Below are 18,504 nucleotides of genomic sequence, written 5' to 3'. Positions count from 1 at the left end.
GCCTGGTTGTTTGCAAACATTTTCAGCAAAGAAAAATTTGACATTTTGCATTCTCTGCCTAGTTTGTGGGAAATGATTTCAAAGCACTTCTACTTCCAAGAAATAATATTCTTAGATGTGATTTACCTCTTTAGTTTGTTGTCAGTGTGGTGTTCGGATCAGTTTCCCTTAGATCTGTATAAATGTATTTGCCTCACCCTGTGTGTGTGTGTGTGTGTGTGTGTGTGTGTGTGCGTGTGTGTTGCTCAGAGCCTGAGGGGACAGCTACAGCTTCACTGTTGCGCACCACTGTCCCTGGCCTTTCTCTGTGAGCTCAAGCTCAGTCACGGCATCTCCAACTTCTGCTTCTAGCCAGACTACGGCTCCATAGCTCGCTCCTTTACAATCATGACACCAAGCATGGCGGGGCCTCTGCCAGACAGTCTGATCTTCACCCACACCCACAATAATAACTACACTCTGCAAAGAGTTTCTGAGAGTTTAAGGCAAACCACACCGAGTCCATTCAGTCCACCCATACAAAACTGCGTCTAAAACATGTAATGTTACCTTGTATGAAATGGATAATGTGACTGATTTTGCACCATCTGCAACTGGGGGCTAATATAGAAAATAAATGCCCACGTCCATGAAGTCCGCTACAAAATTCACTGTTTTCATAGTTCCACAGACAACCGTAAACACACTGCCAAACCTGGCCTTCCATAATGTCCAACCTATGACCAAAGAACGTATATTGCTAAAAAGTGAAAGTCAATTATACGTTCCATTACAACGCCAGCGCCCAGAGGCAGACCTACGCCTCCGCCATTTTGGACTGTAATCTTGTCTCCTACCATAATGACGCCAGTTAAACAAAAGTACGTTACAAAAGTAAAACAAAATTATTTCTATTCTATTGTCATAATTGTAATATCTCTAATAAAATGGCCTGTGTTGAACAATAAAATATTATAAATATGCATACTATTATAACTATTTACTTACTTACTTAGTAAACGTCTTTGCTTGGTCGTTTCCTAGAGGAAAATAAAGTGAGTGATGGACAAAAATGGAAGGAAGATTTTGAGAGCCATCTCAAACTTTTTCATGTCAAGGACCTCCAAAATCGATGTCCAATAGACCACAGACCACGGATGTATAAGAGGTTGTGTCCTGTGCTTTTGCCCTGAACGTTAGCAAATAACCTACAACTATATTAATTTCTGTTTCTGTCATGCTACTAGCACTACTAGCTACTGGCCGATAGCCAGTTGTTTGGGAACAGAGACGTTAATACATCCACCACGGTACAAGCTTACAGCATACATCCCATGGGTGTATTATAAGATAATAAAAGTGATAAATTACAGCCAATATATCCATTATTACAGCTAGCAGGAAGCCAGCAGAACCGGATATGTCATATGAGCGTGCAGGGTGCTGCAGTCCCGTGGATCAGATGCACGTTCATTATGCCGAGGAAAATAACTCTGGATTTGGCTCTTAGTGAATTTTACAACTTTTAGGACAAAATGATTTAAATGAGGGCTATTTAAGTGTTCTAACTGGGAAGTTGATTTAACTAAAAAAAATTTATCCTTTGATTTACAGACATCTCTTTACACATTAATGGCTATGGACTCATTGGCGTTTTCAGTCCAAAATGGCGGCAGCGCTACCGCAGCGCCATCTATCGGCATTTATCAAAAAAGCACCAGAGTCTCGCCTCTTTGCTTCTATACTCCTTGCTATGACTCCATGTTCATACTGAATGGTGTAAGGGTTGGCTCTATGGTACGTATACCTAAATGCAGTAGGCCTGTAGTCTGTGTGTGACACTTTGGAGCTTTGCCAGACAGCTGCATAAAGGAACGGTGATCCTCCTGTGATCACGAGTGTTTGCCCTCCTCAATACCAACTGGGAGGTTTAAGAAACAACTAGGCCATTCATTTTAACCCATACCTTCCTGTTGCCATTTCGAGGTTTGGGTTGAGGCCCCAAAAACAAACCAAAATGTAATTTCACAAAATGTACAGCAACCTCCATCCGTCCTTTCTCTACACTCAACCATGCCTGTTCAAGGTCATGGTGTGTACAGAAAAACAGTAAACACCAATTGAAATGGTCAAAGCCAACCTGCAGGATCTTTATCGGGGGCAGATTATGGTATCAGCTAAATAAAGCCGGCTCCATTTCAGATACTTTCAATTGTAGCCTAACAACATTTCAATTAGTGATATTGACACTGACAGCAAGCATTATAGAGCCACAGCAAGTGATGTAAACCAAGCCTTAAAAACCAACAACTGTGGCTTTACATCTACTCTATTTCGTCATCATCTCTCAGGTGTACCACACCTACACAAAATTGTGTTGTTTGTGTTACTGAACTGCATTTAAACTTTATTCTTTTGTTCTTGCAGGGGATGAAGAGATGCTATTCCAATCCTGTCCAAATCAACACCCTAGCAGTATCTAAACTGGATTGGCTACATGAGTTAGTGAAGGTGTCCAGTGTGCAGCTGTATTGTGCAGTCCAAGTCTAAATAAACAGGTAAATAAGGACAGGGTGGAGAAGCTGCAGACTAGTGAGGTCTTACAGGAACATGCATCCTGAGTTTAACAGGCACAGCTCTGCATTCCTGTCAGGATTCACCTGTTGGCGACTTGGACCTCGTTTTGAATGGAACTAGAGGTGCATCTGAAATGTTGATTTACCTCAAAAACAAAAAAAATACCTGCTGATTTACAAACGTCTCTTTCCCAATGTAAGTCTATGAGAAAAAAAGTTTTCTTTTAGGGCCCAATGGCATCATGTGACGGACCCAAAGTTGGAATTCCGCAGTTTGGCCACTATGTAAAATTTGCTTCAAAGCCCAGTGCTCTTCCTGGGGGCTTGATTTCCACTACAATGGTTGTCGCAGAATGATTCAGGCATCTAAAAACCTGCTTTATCAGCGCCTCTCTTGATTTATGGCTAATCACTACTTTTCCAAGAGTCTGCATTCACTCAAGGAGATGGGGAGAATTTACTTCAACATAAAGTGTAACTAACACCCCCAGGTCTGAGCCTAACTCCATCCACGGCATGATTTTGAAAAATATTTAATTTAAAAAATTGTCATGGGCTGAGGAGGGGGGGTCTGGGTGTGTGAGGTAGGAGTTGCTCACTGACTGATTAGAGGGCGTTAACATTTGTTGTTTTTTTATATAAAATTCATGATGTAGATTTGTCCCAAATGGTCAACTCTATCTCAGCATTGGCCTTGCGAGGTTCAGGGCTGATTTAAAACAGTAGATAGCGTGTTGAGCCATTTTCAACCTATGAAATATGGATCTTTTATAAATTTTATAAGAAATGTTAATATTAACACGAGCATTGATGCGTTTCATCACAGTTCAGTTATATTGTTTAGTTTACAGCTCAAAAAAACATGTTTCAGTGTGCAGTATCACTTTAAATATTTATTTAACACTATTGCATTTTTTCCTACAGCAGGTGGATCCTTGAAATCTTCCATGCAAGATGCTCACCGTCACACTGTTTCCTCAAGTGAAAACTATTTTAATCAAATGGTAAATCTGCCCCCCTCAATCACCACACATTTTTTTAAATAAGCAAAAAATTTGATGTTAACTTCATCTATCAAAAATTGGCTAATACTTTTCACGGTAATTGTTTTAGTATACACACATTCTTGGGTATAATTTCAATAGCACAATTGATAACACAAATTCTGAGCAATTGTTGTCTTGCATATTTACATGATCTTATTATTTAACCTCTCTAACATATAAAGACAACCGGTAATAGACAAAACAGAACTAGCTTGCAAAAACACAACATGCAGTTGGTTACACTTTGAGCCCGATATTGAGTTGGCTCTGAGGTCCTCTGGGTATTGCTGAGGAGAAGGCCATTAGGCTTTTAGTACTACGGTCTCCCTGGGATTACCAGAGAGAACACAGCGAGTGACTGGCATTAAGTAAACAAAATTACAGGCTCTGAGGAATTAGTCTGTAACTTCTTGTAAAACACAAAAAGCCACACAATCCTGGATCAGCTCCAGACTGGTACATGAGAGTGTTAGGATGCAGTATTGACTGATGTCTCACACTGACAACACAAGAGGGTGATGCTGCCATGCTACTGCTATAGGTTTGGACTCTTAATACACAGTCAGACAATCTAAAGAAAGGGAGAAGCCTTGAGCTAGTCTCACATCTCAGATCTAGAATCCATAGAGGACAGTGGTTATAGAACTATAACATAGATGCAATGCAAAAATCATCAAAATAATTTAATTTCAACCATGCAAAAGCCTCACCAGTCTGCAGAAATATAATATAAATGTCAGCAGGATAGGAAAGCAGCAAATATTGACATGTGTGGATCCCAAGTGGATCTGTTTTTCTCAGCAATACAGCGTATGAACGATTACCAATTATTCCAGGACTGATGGAACTTCAGCAAACAGTTGATGCTGCACAACTAGCAGGTCACCATGGGACTGCACAGCATCTGCACTTGTCTGTATTTGCTCAGCTTTAATAACATACAGCAGACAAGCAAATACAGTTATTCCATAAAACAAACAAGCTGTAATACTCTTCCTGTTTCGGTTTAAGGTCCTCTTTTGTACTTCAGATCAGACCTGCTGACTTCTGCTGATTGTACCTGACCTAAGGACGAACAGAATAAAATGCAGAAAGCAGTGGCCATTTAATATGTATCGGTCATGCCCGGACGATTACTTTAACAAAGTCAATGGAAATACTGATCCAGTTAAACCAAAAAAACGTACTTGAAGATTTATTAAGATTTAAAGCTTGTCCCCACATATAGTCCCGGAGCCCCATTTTGTTTATGGAAACACTAATTACAAGAGCAGTGCAGAAAAGTGTAACTTTGGACAGCTGAGTTCAGCGTTTTTCATTAACCTTTGCTAAATTATCTATGCAATTACCTTGTCATGTTCTCTTCTAAATAACTAACATCAATTAAGTCAGTACTTTGTATTTGTAGATGCCATCAGAGCGATTTGTCCAAACCACGTCTCCGGCCAACAAAGACCCCGAGAGTAAATGGTTGGGGTAAAATGGTTGCTAAAAACAAATACTCAAATACCTTAAGCTGGGCATACACTGTACGATTCTAGAAATGTTGTTGTGTAATTCTTACTCCTATTGTACAAGTAGATTGTTGCCAATAAAGATTTGTTCGAAAGCTCAGAGGCAGGTAAAGTTTGTTGCTAGCAGAGGTCTGTTTGGGTCACAAAGCCTAACAAGGCAGAAAAGTCCTGCCTTCATCATCTGTGCCAGCATGTCTGCTGAAACATCTAAAGAAAATAGAGATGACTAGGAAGACGTGGAGAGTATGGCTTGTCCATTTTGCAGAGAGAATTGGAGGTAACATTGCTACGTTTTACTATATCTATTGTAGGCTACTTTGTTATCTTGCTCCGCTTGGATTGTAACAAAAGAAAAAATAAGGCACTGACGTTGGGGAGATCGGCCCGTGGTTCTGCTTCAACTGTGCGAGGGCCTGTGGACGGCCGACCAAAATTTCTGGCATGTCAGAAATTCATCCGACTGTTCGGCGGCTGATTGGGAGGAGTTAATCGGTCTGCGGTCCCCCCTGTACACTCCACAACAAACGACGCCCGACAAAGCTGAAATTCGGTCCAGTATATGCCCAACATTAGGCAGCAATACCAAAATACAGTAGTACAGCATCATTCACAAAGTCACTTTTTTGCATATCAGTTTCATAATGACAATGGTGTGATGGCAAACAAAGTCCCCCAGAGTAAATAGTTGCTAAACAAATACTTAAATACGTCACGCAGCAATACTAAAATAGTACAGAATCGTTCACAAAGTCACTTTTTTTACACATCAGTTTCATACTGACGATGGTGTGATTCTGTTTCATTATGCTAATGTGCAAATAGTGAAAGAGTTAATCATGCAAACTTTAAAGCCCAATTTGGCATAAAATTTCTATTTTACTCCAAAGTTAAGCACAGGAATCACTGACTTATAGTGGTTCCAAATTGTACAATCGGCAAGAGCTATAATTGAGATCCCACATTTGGTGGAGTGCCAGAGATCGACAAATCTATCCATTCATTGCTGATGACACAAAAAAAACGTTGATGTTTGATGAAATCCCAATTGCTTACAAAATTGATTATTACCTTTTGAAATGTATCTGCCAAAGCAACTCAGGCAAGCAAATTCAGTCTCCATTGTCTGCGGGCCCATGCGAGTAGGGGATCTAATCAGGAGATGCAAAGTGCAGCTCTCTAATTGCATCATTAGCTAAACCAATGACTCAGTCACAGTGACTTCAGCCTCCCCCTCCCCCCACCACTCCCTCCTCTGCCCCATCCAGAAATAGGGAGTCAAGCCTCAAGCTCTTTACTCTACAGCTGCTCAAGCAGAATAATTCTAACATGTTATGTGCAACAGCGCAAAATGTTAGCGTTCCAGAAATATCCAACTGAGAAACGTAGCATTAATGAGACTGTGCTATGAAACATGTCATCATGACACTACTAAGGCCTAAGCGTTGGTGTTTGTCTTCCAGGGAATGGCATCGATTGGTTCTTAAGAAATAAAACATATTAGCTTGTGCACACAATGTAGTGATGTTGTCTCAACATGACAGGCATAGCCCCATCTAAAATGTTGAAGACTGTCATAGGGCAAGCAACTAGCCTAAACCTTTTCGCAGAGTACCCAGAGGTAACCGTCATACACACTCATGATTTTGAAGATTTGGATTTTGATGTGATGCGATTTTAACAGTAAACAATGCTCTCTTGTTGCACTAAAATGGGAACAGAGCCTTGCAGTCTTATTTTGGCTCACTTGGTTCTACAATGGTGGATGAAAAAGCCACTTGAGTTGCCCTCTCATTTGGATGTAGGGTGACCAGGTGTCCCACTTTACGAGGGACTGCACAGCATTTCTATCCCTTGTTCCACGTCCCACATATTGATAAAGTGTCCCACATTTTCATTGGCTCTAGTTTTCAAAAGGCTGTGAAGAAAGCAGGGAAGGCTGTGTTTCCTGTCAATCAAGCTGTGCACACATGGGTCAAGTTCAGGTTGACCTGTCACCGTCTTTGCCACACTATGCCCAACGGGGAAAATTGCGAGTCACTGCAAAGTCACCAGCAATGCAGATTTAGGCCAAATATGATGGAAACTACCACAAAGAAAAGGAAAAGCAGAGCAACAACAAAGACTGTGAAACCACTTATAAGTATTTATAAGCCAGTGGAAGGCGATGCTCAAAAGTTTTTTATGAAATTTCTCAGTTATTTTTCAATTTCACACGAGGCGGAATACGACATGAAGCGACACAGTTCATGCGAGTCTCACAAGAAACAAAATCAAAAGGAGATGTGCGATCTATGGATGCATTCGGGCAAAGCATAGAGATGTTACAAGATAAGGGGCAGAATAGAAATGTTTATTATTTAAGTTAGATAGACATATCAAAATTGTAGACTACCTCTCAGCCTTGGTAACGCGTCCCACACAAACATATTCTTTGTCCCACATTTGGTTTGTTGAGAACTAGTCGTCACCCTATTTGGTTGACCCCTGACTTGCTTTGCAAAGAATGACTAAAAGAGGCAGTTTCCCAGCAATTGAAAATGGAGGTCTACCAGAAATGAAACTTGAGTTTCCTGTCTGTGTAAAGTCAAAGAAGAGATGACGGTAACACCTCTGGTACTTCCTGTTATAAGTGCTCAAATGCAAAATGAGAGCATAATCTTGACTGGGGCTCATGTCAATGGAGATCTCTAAAATGGTGAAGTCTACTGTTCTGCTCTGCTTAGATTAATGAGAAACACCACTGTCCATGTCTTATGAGGACAAGTCATTCATATAATGACAGCTATACCAAGGTGAGGAGAGGAAAACATGCACATTCTTTTTAGCCATTTTCTCATGTGTTTGTCATACTGTATTGTATCTGTGCTGTTTGTGTCACTTGTGTGGACTGTGCTACTGCCTCTTGGCCAGGTCATCATTGTAAATGAGAATTGGTTCTCAATTGATTTTACCTGGTTAAATAAAGGTCAAATAAAAAAAAAAAAATAAAAAATAAAAAAATTCTCAAAATAGTTTGTGGTGCTGGAGAGTAGATCCCCTCCAATATGTACTTTTTCAAAACAATGACTTGCTCCGGCACACACTTTTCTCTGCTTTATTAGTCAACGTTTCGGTCAACAAGGGCCTAATGTCATTTTCTTGAAAAAGCTATACCAACGTGGCCTTAACTTCGACATTATGACATTTCAAGTGTTTTTTAATACAATCTATGCACACAAAACCTTTCTAATTTGATTATATAGTTAGTTGCACGTGTTTTACAGCATCTTCAGTCGTTGTCAAGGTGATGTCTGGGACTGATGGCCTCTGGCTCACTGTGATAAGCTACAGTCAGTGAATGCTCAACTGTCCATGTCTTATGATGACAAGTCATTCAAATGATTACAGCTATACCAACCTAACTTCAACATTATGACATTTCAAGTGTTTTTGATGCAATCTATGCACAAAGAAAATCGTCTAGTTTGATTATATAGTCAGTTGCACGTGTTTTTACAGCATCTTCAGTCGTTGTCAAGGTGATGTCTCAGACTGATGGCCTCTGGCGCACTGTGATAGTCTACAGACAGTGAAAGCAGCACAGCCTGACTGCTGCTGCTGAGGAGGATGGAGAGCTTCTGGATCTGACGTCTCCATGTCGGGTCACATCTGCTGCTGTGATCTCTCAACGTTAAACCTGAACGCAACTTCACACTGTGAACATGTCAGCGTCAGTGAACGACACAGCCAGTTACCGTCATTAACGAGGCGTTTAACTGCTTTGCCAACGCAAATTAGAAGAAATTAACGCTATTAAACCCATTTCGGAGAAAACATAATCGTTGATAAGTGTGTAAATAACCCCACACGACACTTTACAGTCACTGTAGAAAGCACATAATGCTCTTACCTTTGCTGAAATCCTTCTCTTCCTCTCAGACTGAGTGAAGACACCTCTCTCTGGATTCTGTTGCTCTGACACACAACTACCACGCTGCTGCAGCAGAGCCCCGCCCCCTCTGGCTGGGGGCGAGCCGCCATTGGTCGGTTAGAATACAACCGCAGCCAGGCCGAGGCTTCTGATTGGCTTAGACCATCTGCCAATCTATTCGGATTCTACTTCCCGCGTTCTGAGCAGCAGTGCTCACAATACATTACATGATGCAGCAGCCCTATATTTAGGTGACAACAACAACAACTGCAGATGTGTGAAAACAAGTCACAGTGACCTTCAGTTTTTATACACCATAGAGTAAGACAAACACAAGTTTAGTCACATTAATGTTTTAATGAAACAATTAAAAGCTGTCAAAATAATGAGCAATTTGTGGAAAAACAATGTCAGAAATTAAATTTTATCTAATTTGGATAGCCTGTGATTCAATATTGTATTTCTTTGTTAAAGAAAACAAATGGGTGCATTTCATTGCAAGACAAAGGAAGACAATAACCAGTCAGAACAGAAACCTCCTTATGTCCCCTTGGGAGAATGATTTGTCACCAGTGACTTTGACTCTTTGTGCCAGCTATATTGGATTAGCTGTTCTCAGTAGTGCAGTAGACTTCTATAGCGAGCAGTGCTGCTTTGCAGGATGTAAGCAAAACACGGTTACAGTCAGTCTTTCATAACAAGAGGAGCCTTGACTTGAGCCGCAACCTCAGCCCCCATAAGTTCCTCTACAATCGTCAGGGCAAACTCGAAACTGGTTCCTGGCCCACGGCTGGTGATGTAATGTCCGTCCTTCTGTACTCGAGCCTCTGAATATTTATAGTGGTCTAAAAAAAGACAAAGAGCAATACCATGAGGATAATCACAACATGAGAGCTTCAAGCTACAGACTGAAAGCCACATGTCAGACCTCACACTGTAGTAGTATATGTATAGATGATCTATCACCGTTTTAACTGACCCAGTTCTAGCATGTTCTGTCAGATTTCTGCATCCGCTTTCACCTGAGTGATATGGTCTACTCTACTGCAGAGTGACATGATTTTCTATAGGCGAGAAAGAGCTAGTATAGCACCATCTGCTGGTCTTTACACAGAATTACAAATCCTCCTGCTCTGAGTTGGAGCTGCACATTATTCATGTATGGAGGACATAACCTGCCAAAATAAAAAATAAATGAATAAATAAATAAATGATTTGATTAATGATTAAGATGGGTCATTAAATGTAGCAAAAAATAATATTAAAAATAAATGTAAGCATTATTTAATTGATAAAATGTGACATAAATTGATATTTGTTTTAATTTGCTTCTTTATTTGTTCACCTTTGTATTAATTCTCTAACTGATTTACTCTTCTGTTTCACATTCCCTTTTACTTGTTTATGTATTTAATTTAATTAATTTCTAAACGAATTTTTTTTTTTTCTTTTTAAATTTATTTATATATTTTTGCATCTATCATCTATGCACTCTGAACCAATGACACACGTTGAGTGACAGCCCCCTCATTTGCATAATGAGGCAGAAATGCATAAAGAAATGTAAAAAGAAATGTGTAAAGAAAAGAATGCAGAAATAAATAAGTTTAGTTTGGGGAAATAAATAAGGGGTGAAATACAAAGGGAAAATCATGCAGAAATAAATAAATAAATGCACAAATATATAAATAAATACACATGTTTAAAAATAAGTAAAATATGAATGCAAAAATAAATGAATAAATGCAAAAAAAAAAAAAAAAATTTAAATAAATACATAAATAATTAAAAGGAAAAATTAAACAGAAGAGTAAATAAATAAGGGAATTAATACAAAGGTAAATAAAGAAGCAAATTAAAACAGAAATATCAATTTATGTCACATTTTATCAATTAGTTAATGGCTACATTTATTTGTAATATTACTTTTGCTACATGTAATGACATATTTATTTACTTATAAAGTCATTTATATATTTATTTATTTAATTTTTTATTTTGGCAGGTTCTGTCCTCCTTAATCACTAGCTGTGTATTTCAGCAATATTTCCACCCTTTTGTTTGCAAGAGTCATCTTTACCTCCAGCCATCATCTTCTCCTTCATGCCAGGATGTGTAGTGACTGTGCTGCCGTACCCGATGCCATGTGCCAGAAGAGCAGTGGGACCTGCAGAGAACCAAAGCTGTTTCAAATAACTGCTTCCTGTGATTAAGTGACACTTGTTCTGTTGTTCATGTCAGTCCAGTTTAAAAAAGTTAGTCATGGGTAAAATGGGGTAAAATAATGTATCCTCGAATCACTTCCCTAAAGCTAAATCAAAATACAGTGCCATTAGTGCACAAAATTATGTCCTAAAGGTGTCCTCAACTGTGCCATTGTTTCTAAGAATACACACATACAGTATACAGTTTCAGCCTCTCTCCAAAGACTCTGCAGCACATTGAAAAGAGAGGAAAAAAGGAGAGGCTGAAGACATTGACTGCTGCTGCATTAACTTTGGCAGCGTCCTACCACTGCAGTGAGCTCATCCAAAAACTGTTAATAAATAGAAAGTTATTGATTATGCTCCTTGGCTGCCTTCCCATGCAGTCTAAAGATTACACTTTCCCCTGGCAGAACAGCAGACTGCCAGTTAAAGCCAAGCTACTCCTGTTACAGCAAGTCCCCACCCAGAGGACGCCAGTCTGAGAGAGAGAGACCTTCTGAGAACCAGAGTCAGACAGCGAGGCAGACGTGGAGAGAAAGGTGATGATAACAATCTTTCTATTATCTGATGAATCGTAAAAATTATCTAACTATGTTTTGTGGACAAATATTAACTCAAAAAGAGTGATATACAATGGTAGACTCATCCTGCTAATTTATTTACACTCATTCTTGTTCTGGTTTTCAATAAAGTCCGTTTTGAACTGACCTTTTTTTCACATGTCAAGATAATAATTTTTGCCTTAGGGCAGAATAATAAGCTTCGCAAGTGGCCCTCTTCCTGGCAGTTTCATTAAACTGTATATTCCTGTGAGGATTTCAGTCATTTTCTAGGACACCCTTCACTCCACTTTGCCGCATTGGTCCCCGTCCCTATTCAAAATGTCCTTCCAGTGTCCTTCCTCTGCATACAGAGTGTTGTCGGTAAAATGTCGGTGCTTGTGGGCTCACTCGGGGACAGTCATTAATCAAACACTCACCCTTTCATTCCAAATGCCGAAAAGGTGTCACACATGACCATACATTAATGAAGCATGTCGTTTGTTAACTGTAGATTTTTCAAAATGTTGCTGAGGCATGTGATAACTCTTTCAAGGTCACATGCAGTTATTCAAATGCCAGAAAAATCCACCGCCATGTGCATATAAAATCTGCACCTTTTTTTACCAATTCTATTTGCGAGCAAATCCAAATCCCATTTACTGGCACAACATTAGCTTGGTACATTTAAAACCACAATATCATACATTTAGTGTTGTTTACAGTTCAAATATTTACAGGTCTCATGATAGCATAGTGCATGGTTTATTCATTTATATCACTGGATTGTCAAACTGGTTTGATTTGATAAGGAAAACGACTGCGAGTACATTTATTGCTCTATTACTGCAAGCATCAGAATAAACTGCGCTGTGTAGGTTGGGGTAATTTACATCTATTTGTTCAAAGCAACAACATGACAGTCACATTTGAGGTCATGTCATACTTAAGCTTTAACCCATAGAAAGGCATCACTATTACAGGTTGGTACTGTATAATTATGACTTTGGTTTGTTTTCACAAACTGTACCTGCACAGATGGCTGCAATCAGACCTTTTCTGCCATCCTGATCCTTCAGCACCTCTTTCACAGCAGGAGACTGCAAGAGAGCATGGAAACCAGATGCACAGTAAGTCATTTGCAGGCCATGTGATTCATTGCACAGTGTGTATGCTGACTGTATAGTCATTGAGGGTACAGTGTTTAGGATTTTGCGGCATCTAGTGGTATGGTTGACTGAGCCAACTGAGTACCCCCTCAACTCGCTCCTGCCTTTCCAAGACTGCGGTACCGAGTGCAAACCCGTGGTAACGCCGTTTGCCTCACTCAGAGGCCATGCTTACCATAATAAAACCACTTTAGGAGCAGCGGAAGTCAGGCAGCGACTGGCGGTACCACAGTTTTGCATTCTGCAGCTCACGTTACCACAGTTTCATAAGCGTGTCGGAGAACTACGGTGGCCTTCAGGTAACGTAAAAACGTGAATGTTTGGTTTGTCCATTCTGGGCTACTGTAGAAACATGGCGGTGCAACATGGCGGACTCCATGAAGAGGACCTGCTCCCTATGTAGATATGTAGGGTTCATTCTAAGCTAACGAAAACACAACAATTCTAATTTACAATAATTAAAACAGTTATGAATATTATATCCAATTGCTGCTAATAGATCCCCGAAATGTTACACACTGTTCCTTCAATATTTTAGAAATATTTAAAATTTTAAACCAAGTTTTTATGCAAATTCAGGCAATTCATGTTCCTCATACTGTTTTTTTTAAACTTGGCTTGTTTTGTTAGTAATTTCCACAATATTATTAAGTGTTGACTGGGCCCGTGGAAAAACTATAAAACACTAAAACTTTATATGTGATTAGGACCCTAGCACATCAAAACATGAAGAGACTGAGCCATTTATAGGCAGTTTGTCTGAGTGTTTCTCACCTCTGCCAGGTTCTGGGCCCCTGGCATTCCTCCTGGCAGAAGCACCACATCGTACGGGCCCTGGGAGACAAACCATGATAGATGAGGAGAAACTGCAAGGTTTGATATTGTAGGACACTATTCAGAATCAGAAACCGATTCATTGCGAAAAAAAACGTTCACATACAAGGAATTTGCTTTAGGGTTTCGTGCATAACAATAAACAGTAGAGAAAATAAAAGATAAAATCAAGTACAGTACAGAACTGGTGTGAAAAAAAGATGGATAGCTGAAGTTTGTGGGGTTTGTTCTGTTTGTTTTTCTTTTTCGGTGTGTTAGTGAGATTTTTAAGTATATGCATGGTATATTAATTTGTATTAAGATGTATGCATGGTTGTATGTAAGTGAATGGTTTTATTTGTAAAATGTGTATGTATGAGTATGTATGGGTGCATGTGTGTATAAATAAATGTATAGTCTTTATTTATTTATGATGTACACTCATGTATAGATTTGTATTTTCCTCAATGTATGTTCTGCTTCTATTCAGTTGTAAACTGTGAGCATAAATGCAAATAAACTCAATCTCAAACACAAACTCAAATTGAAGCATCAATTTAAAAAAACAAAAAACAAAATAAAAATATGAAAAAAATATTATACAATACTTGTGTTTCAAAAATTAAGAGCTGAACAGTTTTGTGTAAGAATGTGCAAAATATTAGGTAACACTTCATTTTACAGGTCTGCAAATTTCATGGTGATAATTAGCAAGTAACCTATTTTTAAAATTTCTTTGGAATTATTGCCAAATTACGACAATATTTACCTCAATTTATCAAAAATTACTTTGTTTGGCTGTCTTGACTTGGGACTTGACTCAGGACTTTGATTAATATTATTTAAAATCTATTATAAACATTATTTAATAATTATATTCTGCTATTTCCCAATAAGCAGTAATAAATAGCTGGTAATTTATTTGATACATTTCCAGAAAAATAATACAAAGTTAATTGATATGCTTTATTTCCATGTCTGCTGATAAATAGATAATAATTAGCAAATAACTTATTTGAAATTTCTTTAAAAAATCTCCCTGAATCATTAAATTAGCTACCAGGTTACATTTGTGTAGACAATAAGTCACACAATGGTGAGATTTGTGCCTGATCAGAAGTGTCTTCTATTACTTTTGGTTTTCCACCTCCGATGAAGAGCAGCACACAGCCGCTTCTCAAGGCTAAGGGCACTATTTTAACAATTATATGCTATTTCAGCATATAATTATTAAAAAGTGTTTATAATAAAGTAATTTTCGATACATTTTGAGGTAAATATTGGGGTAACTTGGCAGTAATTACAAAGAAATTTTGAATAGGTTACTTGCTAATTATCATCTAATTACCATGAAATTTGCGGACCTGTAAAATGAAGTGTTACCAAATGTTACAATGGTTCATATTTTGTTTCACTTTGTTTAGCTCTTTTTTTACAGTGTTAGCTGATGCATCTTGTTTTTTGCACTATCCCCTTTGCTGCTGTACACTGCACATTTACCCACTGCGGGACTAATAAAGGAATATCTGATCTTATCTTATCTTATCTTAGTAGTAGATAGATGCTGAGCCCAACCTGTTTGCTGGCCTCCTCCAGGCTAGCATCAGGACAGATGAGGATGTTTCTGCTGCACTGGACTGGCTCTTTGCCCGTCAGTCCTGCAACCGTCACTGCAATCTACAGGTTTGGGTGGGTAATAAGAAAAGTACATCATTAGCATAAAGGCACAACATGGCATCCTGTCTGTATATTCAAGTTCAAGACCTTTATTTTTCCCCGAGGGGCAATTGGTGTTGCCGCAGTAGCAAACAACAACAACAAACAACAACATCTCATCACAATAAGACAATACACACATACTCTACATTCCCACATACTAAAACACTGCAAAAAGGTGAAACCTTGAAGTACCAAAAATATTAAAAGAGTTACAATATAAAGATAATGACAAGAACAGAAGAACCGGCCCGGGTGGATGTGCTGATACCACCTATACTTTACAGAGTTGAGCAGTGAAATGGCCGAGGGTATGAAAGAGAATTTATATGCATTAGTTTTGACTGATGGTTGTCTGAGAGCAGAAACTTAAATTCTGAATGCAGGGGGTGAGTACTGTCTGAAATGATGGATTCTGCTTTCTTTATCAGCTATTTGTTGTTGTAGAGTTCAGACAGACATTTCTGCTGAGTGCCGACGATTTTGCTGCTGATTTTTATCACCCTTGTTAAAAAAAAATCAATCGGACAGCTGCAGCTGATTCAGAGCGCTGCTGCTGCTAGAGTCCTCACTAAGACCAAGAAAGTGGATCATATCAGTCCAGTTCTGAGGTCTCTACACTGGCTCCCTGTCTCTCAGAGAATTGATTTCTAAATACTGCTGCTGGTTTACAAAGCACTAAATGGTTTAAGGCCAAAATACATGTCTGATCTTCTGCTGTGTTCTGAACCATCCAGACCTCTCAGGTCATCTGGATCAGGTCTGCTTAGTGTCCCCAGAGTCAGATCTAAACATGCAGAAGAAGCAGCGTTCAGTTTTTATGCACCAAATATCTGGAACAAGCTCCCAGAAACCTGCAGGACCAACTCCAACTCTGAGTTCTTTTAATTCAAAGCTTAAAACTTTCCTGTTTGTTGCTGCCTTTTATTAAACCAGATAATGATCTTATACTGCACTAGAGCTTCTACTCTTGTGTGTTATATTATATTTTATTTTCTATCCTAGCTTTTATTTTTAGCTTGTTTTTATTTTCTAATCTTTAATGTTTTAATGTTTTTATAACTGTTTTAATTATGTCTTAATGTTCTGTTGCACTTTGTCTTAATGTTCTTGAATGTTAATGTAAAGCACTTTGAATTGCCCTGCTGCTGAAATGTGCTCTACAAATAAAGCTGCCTTGCCTTGATGTGTTAATGAGTTTTTCTGTTTGAGGTTGAGGGATGCATACCAGCAAATAAAAGCAAAAGTGTAAACTGACTCAATGTATAAATATGGCTAATGGAGACTTTTATTTTGAAGGCTATCAAATGACAGAGAAGAGCAATGAAGCTGACCTTTGACATTTAACTTGGTCTCTGTCTGCTCTCGCTTTAAAGGTTGAGAGAGGGTCAACAGTTCACCAGATAGCTCATTATACATCATAATAACATTATAGTATTATAATTATAAAATAGAAACTGAACGATCAGTAAGGATATTGTTAGCTTAGATAAAGTTAGTTTGTTACATTAAAGCAGCTTAATGATCAACAGTGTGATGTCAAACATTAACACAGTGACAACCTAACATTAGCTGTTCTATCCTAATGAGGCTGCTGTGCTTAATATAAGGCTATAATCATGATAAGTGTTGTTGAGCTGACTGCAGGCTGAACTCCTGATCAGTAGCATTATGAGCTAACTAGCTGCTATCATCCAGCAGAAGTGAACCAACCCCAGCTCTCCTCATGATGTCCACAGGAATGACGGTCTCCATCTCCTCTGCTCCTTTAGACAGGATCACTAACGCCCTCTTGCCAGCCATGGTGAGCCTGTAGTTCTGCTACTGTCAAAGTGTAAAGACGTCAGTAACTTCAGTGTGCAGCTTCAGCAGCTAGCATGCTCTGCAGTGACAGGAGGAGGGTTGCCAGGCTGCGTCCCTCTATCCCCCTTTCAAAGACGGAAAGGCATGCAGCTTTATTTGTAGAGCACATTTCAGCAACAGGGCAATTCAAAGAGCTTTACATAAACATTCAAGAACATTAAGACAAAGTGCAAAAGAACATTAAGACATAATTAAAACAGTTATAAAACATTAAAGATTAGAAAATAAAAACAAGCTAAAAATAAAAGCTAGGATAGAAGCTAAAATAGAGAATAACACACAAGAGTAGAAGCTCTAGTGCAGTATAAGATCATTATCTGGGTTAATAAAAGGCAGCAACAAACAGGAAAGTTTGAAGCTTTGATTTAAATGAACTCAGAGTTGTAGCAGTCCTGCAGGTTTCTGGGAGCTTGTTCCAGATATTTGGAGCATAAAAACTGAACGCTGCTTCTTCTGCATGTTTAGTTGTGACTCTGGGGACACTAAGCAGACCTGATCCAGATGACCTGAGGGTCTGGATGGTTCATAACATAGCAGAAGATCAGAAATGTATTTTGGCCCTAAACCAGTTAGTGCTTTGTAAACCAGCAGGAGCACACGGTGCTCCATGTACTCCGGTACACCAGGAATTCTCAACCTTTTATAACTCGAGGCCCACTTCCCATTGTTAAAAAATTTCCGAAGACCACCTTTCCAAATAAATGACAAACTGGGCTTTAAATATGTGTTATGCCACTGTCAGGTGTAATGACCCACATAGATATTCAGCTTATCCTCACCCATCACTGCCTGCCATTATGAATCCAAAGTATTCAGGGTCATATTTCCTCACTAAACACTTTTACTGGTTTCAAAAATTGCTTAATTTTGAGTCACTGCATCTGTGACATATATGTCTGTAAAGGGGAGACTAGTGGGTACCCATAGAACCTAATTTCATTCACATATCTTGAAGTCAGAGGTCAAGGGACCCCTTTGAAAATGGCTGTGGCAGTTTTTCCTCACCAAAATTGAGCGTAAGTTTGGAGCGTTATTTAACCTCCTTTGGAGGATGACATGGTTGGTACTGATGGATTCCTTAGTTTTTTTTGGTTTCATATGATGCCAGTATCTTCACTCTAGCTTTAAAAGTGAGCCTGCTATAACCTCTGAAATACAGAATAGCAGTTAAT

The 18,504-nt window shown here is 38.9% G+C and overlaps 2 protein-coding genes across 4 annotated transcripts in view; both read right to left on the bottom strand.

The window, feature by feature from the left end:
- Nucleotides 1-9,237, bottom strand: part of kcnab2a (potassium voltage-gated channel, shaker-related subfamily, beta member 2 a) — a 106,772-nt gene extending 97,535 nt beyond the window's left edge. The window contains exon 1 of one of the 3 annotated variants that reach the window (XM_037764069.1): nt 9,005-9,237. The gene's annotated coding sequence lies outside the window, so the exon portion shown is untranslated. Of the gene's footprint in view, nt 1-6,183; nt 6,321-9,004 lie in introns of those variants that run through there. The other 2 variants (XM_037764056.1, XM_037764063.1) reach the window with 2 other exon arrangements.
- A 130-nt stretch (nt 9,238-9,367) lies between these two features.
- park7 (parkinson protein 7) lies at nt 9,368-17,394 on the bottom strand. The gene is made up of 6 exons (XM_037764088.1): nt 17,183-17,394; nt 15,329-15,430; nt 13,715-13,774; nt 12,802-12,871; nt 11,106-11,192; nt 9,368-9,870 (listed from the first exon to the last, which is right to left on the bottom strand). Exons 1-6 carry the CDS (start codon nt 17,270-17,272, stop codon nt 9,710-9,712), a joined length of 570 nt encoding a protein of 189 aa, XP_037620016.1. The 5' UTR covers nt 17,273-17,394; the 3' UTR covers nt 9,368-9,709.
- Nucleotides 17,395-18,504: the final 1,110 nt, after the last annotated feature.

The sequence above is a fragment of the Sebastes umbrosus genome, chromosome 1, assembly GCF_015220745.1.
Source record: "Sebastes umbrosus isolate fSebUmb1 chromosome 1, fSebUmb1.pri, whole genome shotgun sequence".
NCBI classification, from domain to species: domain Eukaryota; kingdom Metazoa; phylum Chordata; class Actinopteri; order Perciformes; family Sebastidae; genus Sebastes; species Sebastes umbrosus.
The sequence above is the reverse complement of the archived record's forward strand: the minus strand, read 5'-3'. Positions and strand labels throughout refer to the sequence as shown.